The sequence below is a fragment of the Ptychodera flava genome, chromosome 10, assembly GCF_041260155.1.
Source record: "Ptychodera flava strain L36383 chromosome 10, AS_Pfla_20210202, whole genome shotgun sequence".
NCBI classification, from domain to species: Eukaryota; Metazoa; Hemichordata; class Enteropneusta; family Ptychoderidae; genus Ptychodera; species Ptychodera flava.
In genome coordinates this window covers 27020784-27028133 of record NC_091937.1, presented here as the reverse complement: position 1 = coordinate 27028133, position 7350 = coordinate 27020784, and the positions used below count along the sequence as shown (strand labels likewise).

Below are 7350 nucleotides of genomic sequence, written 5' to 3'. Positions count from 1 at the left end.
CAATTCCTTTTTATCCTCTGCCAACAAGATGTTAGTACGCTGTTGCTTAAACCATGCACGAACAGACTTGGAGAACTGTATTCCTGTCTTCTGTCATGTGGGTTATCAAACCCACAATCTGACTCATCAGAAGAAGAAAACTCTTCAGAAGAAACTGAAGAAGATTTGGCTTTCGGCTTTTCTTCTTACCTTTCTGGTCACTCGACTTCTTACACTTGAGTTTGGTTGAACGACGACCAGACTGGGACATGCCATCAGAGGAATCCTTGACATCTAGAACAATACCATGCATAATGCTGGTATTGTCCAGTGCACATGAGTCTTCAAGAGACTGAGACGCCACATAAGGGCCATGGCTACAGGTACGGTCACTCAAAAGAGGACACACCTCGTGTGCATTCAAGGGACCTGCTTCCACATTGTCAATGTGGATGCCATTATCATGCTTGACTTCATTAGCTTCACCAGACCGATTATCACTGCCAGTAGCAGTTAACCACCTTGCCTGGTTCTCAGTTAAACGTTGAACCGACAGTGCAACTCCTTTACCCATTTCCATGAGTATTGCCACTTCCTTCAATGGTACTACCTTTATCTGCCATATTCCTGTGAAAAATAAGGAAACAGAAACACAGCATACTCCAGGGAACCTATGCAGACCTCAAAAAATATGCACAGTCATGCTAGCTAACAAGAGTAACAGGTGGTTGAAAGAATTCAAACACATGGATTCCACAGAAAATACATACCATCCAAAGCACAAGAGCTCCATGAAAAAAAATCAGAACTCACAAAAGCAGAAAACAACAAAAAAGGTGAACAAGCAAAAGGGAAGTACAGAAAATTTGTTCATTTGGCACTCACCTTGCCAACAAACTTACCAACACTCCACTAGATAAATGGAGCCAAAACACCACGTCTACTCTGGTTGAAACCAAACAGGAAGATGGTGAACTGGCTTTGTACATGGTATATGTAGGGAGTACTCATTAATATTTAGATTACAGGTCATAGGTTATGATTTGAATGGCTGCGTCTAGTCTGAGGTCCAGGGGAGACAGCTACGGAAATGATAGGAGTGACTGAAGGATGAGGAGAATAATTCAAGATTTTTAAGACTTTTGCAGATTTTTTTTACGCATTTGTCTTCTTATTTATTTGTTTTTATTTTGCAAACTAGTTTGAAGATTTTTTCCTAACTTTCTGCTCTGAATTTTTTTTTTCTGTTTTTGACCACCCCCCTCCCAAAATTTATGGTCCATCCCTAACAATATCAAGGGACGACTCGAGTAGCAGGTGGCGCAGCCTACAATACTTGCAATACCCACATTCTTTCATAATGACAAATCCCTAGAATTACAGGAACACGATGGACAGCTAGATGTGCATTTATATCGACACTCACTTACAGTCCTGCCATCCATCTGTCAAATGCGAAGCTACTCTCTGATTTGAATGCATGGATCAAGCGCTACCGTGGCAGCAACACAGAACAGCGTATGAATATTATAATGAGACGAGTGACGATGAAAGGAAATGACAAGTTCTCGTCAGCTACTAATTAATTAGGCTACTGTCCAACCGGGTTGCAGAATTTGCGACGAGACATGCAAATGTGATGAAAGCGGATCAATGGCATGCTTGGAAAGACGACGTTCTCGTCTGTTTCCACGTTCGTTTAGTGAAAGATCGCTATTCAGACGCCGTGTTGCGTACGCAAGCTTTACTTTCCTTACTGCATGTTGAAGTACGACGACAGTCCACCTTGAACACTGCTTGGAGCTAAAAACGGGCAGCTCCATGAACACGGTTTCTGACCTCAGAGCAGCAGTTTATAGTGCAGGGCTAAATTTGTGTTGTGCCAGGTTAGAACCCATCGTTAGGCCAAACTTAATAACATCAGACAATATCTGGCATCTAAAACGTCCGACCTCAGAGCAGCAGTTTATAGTGCAGGGCTAAATTTGTGTTGTGCCAGATTAGAACCCATCGTTAGGCCAAACTTAATATAACATCAGACAATATCTGGCATCTAAAACGATTCCCTTATATAAGATAAAAAGTAGCAGTTGGCGAAAAACTGAAATAAATCGATTATGATACGTAACTCTAACAATTCTAAAAGCTACTTGTTTTGGCTTCGTGAGTACGTAAACATGTGAATCTGTGACCACGCTGAAAACTGAATGCGTCATTCTAAATAGAGGTTTATACAAACATGATCAGAACTAATTCGGTATATTAGATGGTGATGTAATGTTGGTTTAATTTCTAAATGTAAGCTAATCTTCTTTTTTTATATTTGGTTAAACCCTGCCTGTCACACAGAGCTCAGTAAAGGTATAGAGATATGTTATTATACCCAAGTTCCATGGAGCAAAGCGCGACCAAAATTACACGCAAACGTCTCTGAAGTCTCTCGCGTTTTGCAGATGTGGTCGCAGTGGATGGTGACCGCCCTAAAGCTCCAACACCCATGTTGCGACATCCATGTGTTCCGAAACCCCTATATATTCTTAAGCTTAAAGGCTTCTGCAGGAACTAGTTTTCCGGTTGTCAAGTCTTATTTACGATGTAATAAATATAAAACATTTTTACATGTCACTGTAGACGGAAGACGTCAATAGAAGTTTATGATTCCTAATGATCTATAGTTTATTATATACTCTTTCATAAATATGTTTGAATATGTTTGACCTTGAAAAAGCGATTATATTGTCGTATTTATTCGCCAAATATAGATTTCACTGCATTTGGTTGTATTGCATGTTAGAATCCAAATCATCTCCACATATTCGTGTCATTATTGAAGCCTTTTCATCCAGATGAGTCCAGATGAGAATTATGAAAAAATGAGACAGCAATAGGGCCTACTCTTATTTTTATCTTATTCCATGGCAAGTTAGAGTTCCGTCTGTAAGCTACAGACTGAAAGCCGGTACTGATAAGTACCAAGGAAATATTCGTTTAATGAAGATGTCTATCATATGTATGCCACACTATATTTTTGGTTTGTCGGGAACTATTCTCGGACATGGTTATTTTTATTGTAAACTCATAGGGGCACGGTCGCTAACCTAACGACTTTTTATGCTTTGTTTGTTATGAAACGTTATGACTTTTCCGCCGTGTAGAAGTATGTGAGGACTCCAACCTTTAAAATATATTTTTTACTATAACCCAAACGGGATTCAAACTCCAACACACTCACGGCAACACTGTATTGTCTCCCCATCGCCATACACACAGCTGTTGTGCCATGTCTTGTACAGTATTACATTGGCAATTATTAAAACAAATAAACATTTACTGCGAGGAGTATTTTGGAAATTAAATGTAGGGGAGTATGCGAGGACTTGAAACACACTCAATTTTTTCACCGTTGGCATATAGGAAGAAATTCAATATTAACCGTAACTTCAAAGATGCGTCATTTATGGAAAATTCTTGGAAATATACGAATATATTTTACTTGCATTTTGGAAGTTTTATATTGAAATATTCACGGGAATTAAAATTTCCTCCCTGCTTATTGTTGACATTTTTGCAACCGACTCTGTCCATATAAATTTTTGTCAAATATTGTACGATTCCTGTTCGTTAAATTTATTGAATTTTACATATAATATCGTACAGATTTTGAACTTCATATTAGCCTAGGCTTATCTTAACATCTCGGCTATAGAGACGCGTTGTACTCAAGTAAAAATGAAAGATCACCGGCCCAACTCAAATCATATCGAAAAACCGCAATAATTTCTACATTTGGTGAAGCCAGTCATGAGAAACGGATTTCTTTCAAAACGTTCAGAACTATACCAAGAAAATTAAAAGTAAGTTCTGATAATCGGGTACAGTGGAAATCGGAAAGTTCCGCCCTGTTTACATCCTGCCATTGATTTCTGTGATTAAGTGTAATCACCTATAAATAATTTCGGATTTAATGTCATTTAGCATAATATATTTCACATTGATAAATCATGGTTTATATTTCAATTACTAAGGTTCGACGTTTTCTTCAAAAAGGAATCGTTCGAAATCACATTGAAGTTTTCTAAACACAATGTTTAGGGCACAATTTCACAAAGACGGCTCTATGAAAATTGAGTAAGCTTACTGCTGCCTTGCTGCGTATAGCCATGGGTTTCATAGGCTAAGGTAGATAGGCGTGGAGGTCGAGGCGCCCACCATGTTTTGCTGTGCCCTTTAATACGTCGTAATACCCCAGTTCATGAGTATTTAAACCGTGTCGGGCCGATTTATAATGATAGATTTCAGGTATTAATAACACCTTCAGCTCTACATGTCAAGGCTGTCGACAGCCTGTTGGCTTCTGATTTGGAGCGCTCTGTTTCTCCACTGAAAACCATCGATTTTTAAACCAAAAACATGATCGATTTCAGCTTTCGAGCACGCCCAACTTGTCTACATACGTTATGTGCGAAGCTGCTCTTTTAAACTTATGCAAAGCCCGCTTTCCTCTCCCTGTGCGAGGGGACCGACCGTATCACTATCAGCCACCATTGTTGATCTCAACGTGCAATGATTTCTGGGTAGGGTTCAAATGCAGATCAAATAATGAGTTTAGATAATAAAGGAGGTCAAATAACGGCAAGCGAAGGTAATGTCAAGATAATGTCGTAATCATGACCAAATAATCGCATAATAATGGCTAATAATGACACAAAAATGACCAAATCACCAAATAACGGATAATAATGATAAGATAAGTTAAAAATCAAAACATAAATACGGAATAATGGCAAAACAACCAAATTAATCAAATAATTTAACAATAATGTCAAGACAATGCTGTAATCATGACTAAATAATTGCATAATAATGACCAAATAATGACATAATATTGACCAAATCACCAAATAATGGTATAATCATGGCGAGATAAGTTGCAAATCAAGGCATTAACGCAGAATAATGGCAAAAAATCGTATTAGTAAATAAGTGCATAATAATGTCAAGATAATCACATAATAATGGCCAAATAATGACGCAAAAATGACCCAATCACCAAATAATGGCATAATGATAATGAGATAAGTTCCAAATCAAGACATCAATGCTGAATAATGGCAGAACAAACGAATTACGAAATAAGTTCATAATTATGTCATAATCATGTCACAATAATGTCCAAATAATGATCAAATTATGGCATAATAATTGCCAAATGCTGAAATAATAATGACCAAATCTCCAAGGAATGGAATTATAATGATGAAATCAGTTTAAAAACAGATTTAAAGATAATTTTGGCAGTATTTTCCTCCAATATTCACACTCCTCCAGACGGAATTAACGTAATCTACTCTTGAGACTAATCTGGAAACTGTTAAAACATAAGAAAAACGATGGCATGCAAACTGGCCTGTAATGTTCATTTTTGTTAAAATCTCACATCTCTGAGTATGTTATGGTTTCAAACGTATCGCCCACTCAAAGGCGATATTCATTCATTCAGTCCTCTTCGTCCCGGGTGTGACATAAGGCGATGACGAGTTGCCTCCACCTTTCTCTATCCTTGGCTGCATGTTGTGCCTCGTCCCAGGTCAGACCCATCTCCTTAAGCTCAGCCATCACCGTGCGGCACCAGGTGGTTTTAGGCCGACCCTGCCTCCTCTTCTTAGGTGGAGTCCATCGTAAGACATTCTTTTGCACGTTATCTTGGCTCATTCTGAGGACGTGACCAAACCATCTGAGCCGGCGGCACTGGATCTCGATCACCAGGCTCTCAGTCTTTGTCCTCTTGTAGAGTTCTTCGTTCGATATCTTGTTTAGCCAGAAGATGCAGCAGATCCATCGCAGGCACCCATTGTGGAAGGCATTGATCTTGTTCATATTGCTTTTTGAGACAGCACTCCGCCCCGTACAGTAGGACTGGCTTGACCATGGTGTTGTAAAGTTTAACCTTTAGTCTGATGCTGTAATGGTTGGATCTTAAAACTGGTACGAGTGCTGCAAAAGTGCCATGGGCCTTCCCAAGTCTTGCCTTGATGTCTTAGTGGAGAGGGCAGCAACATCATCGGCAAAGTCAAGATCTTCCAGTTGGGAAAAAGTGTCCACTGGATGCCTCGGGGTCTACTGCTGTTGTCCTACACATGATCCAGTCGATGACAAGAAAGAAGAGGATGGGTGAAATGATACATCCATGCTGTACACCTGACTCCACAGCAAACCATTCCGACAGCTTGCCATCAACGATGACACTGCACTCAAACTGGCGGTAGAAAAGCCATGAGTGTAACCATCTTTGGCGGTACACCATATGATCAAACAATTGTCCATAGGGTGTCTAGGTGCACACTGTCAAAGGCCTTCCAAAGGTCAATGAAGTTGATACACAGCGGGGTGTTCGTTCCACTCAATGCACTGCTCTATGATGTTTTGAAGTGCAAATATCTGATCTATGCATCCTTGTCCCCTCCTGAATCCTGCCTGCTCCTGTCTCAGCTTGGAGTCAACGGCTGCATCTATCCTTCCAAGAAGAATCCTACAAAAGACCTTTAAAGGGACTTAGAGTAAGGTGATGCCTCGCCAGTTGTCACAGGCTTGGAGGTTGCCTTTCTTTGGGACCTTGACAATGAGGCCTTTGCTCCAGCCAGTTGGTATTTCGTCTTTATCCCAGATGTTTCTGAAGAGGTTGGTGAGCACCTTGGTTGAGGTGCCAAGGTCGGCTTTCAGCATCTCGGCATGGATGAGATTGATGCCTGCAGCTTTCCTACTTTTCATGGCTTTGATGGCATGCCAGACTTCACCTTCAGTTGAAGGGCTGACGTCGATGTCGAGGATATGCTCAGATCGTCTGGTTTAGGCTGGTTGAGCACTTCACGAAAGTGTTGTACCCATCTTGCTGCCTGCTCACACTCAGTCGTAAGGATGTTACCATCTTTACTTCTGACAGGGGCAGATGGCTGGTCTTCTTGCCACATAGTTGCTTTGTGATCTTATAAACAGCACTTATCTGTCCTACAGCAGCAGCATGCTCAGCTGCACCTGCTAACCTCTCAACAACGGCTCGCTTGTCTTCCCTGGCGCTCTTTTTCACCTCCTTGTCCTTTGCCTTATAGGCTCTCTGGGCCTGCTCCTGGAGTCTAGGTAACTTCGTGCTCAACTTCCTGGCTTGCAGTTGTCTACGTTCATCAATCTTCTTCCACGTCCTAGTTGTTATCCATTCCTTTTTCTTTCTCTCTCTGTAGCCTAGGATGGTGCTGGCTGCCTCTACATAAGTGGTCTTGATGGCTTCCCATAGGGTCCCCATCATCCCCTGCCAGTACAGCAAAACGGTTCCTCAGTTCCAATGCGAACTGTTTAGTCGTATTGGGACACTTCAAA

The 7350-nt window shown here is 40.7% G+C and overlaps 1 protein-coding gene across 1 annotated transcript; it reads right to left on the bottom strand.

Annotated features, from left to right (window-relative positions):
• Positions 1-5475: 5475 nt before the first annotated feature.
• On the bottom strand, positions 5476-5856 carry LOC139141584 (uncharacterized). Its single transcript, XM_070711177.1, has one exon. The coding sequence runs from the start codon at positions 5854-5856 to the stop codon at positions 5476-5478; it is 381 nt and encodes a 126-aa protein (XP_070567278.1).
• Between the last annotated feature and the right edge of the window lie 1494 nt (positions 5857-7350).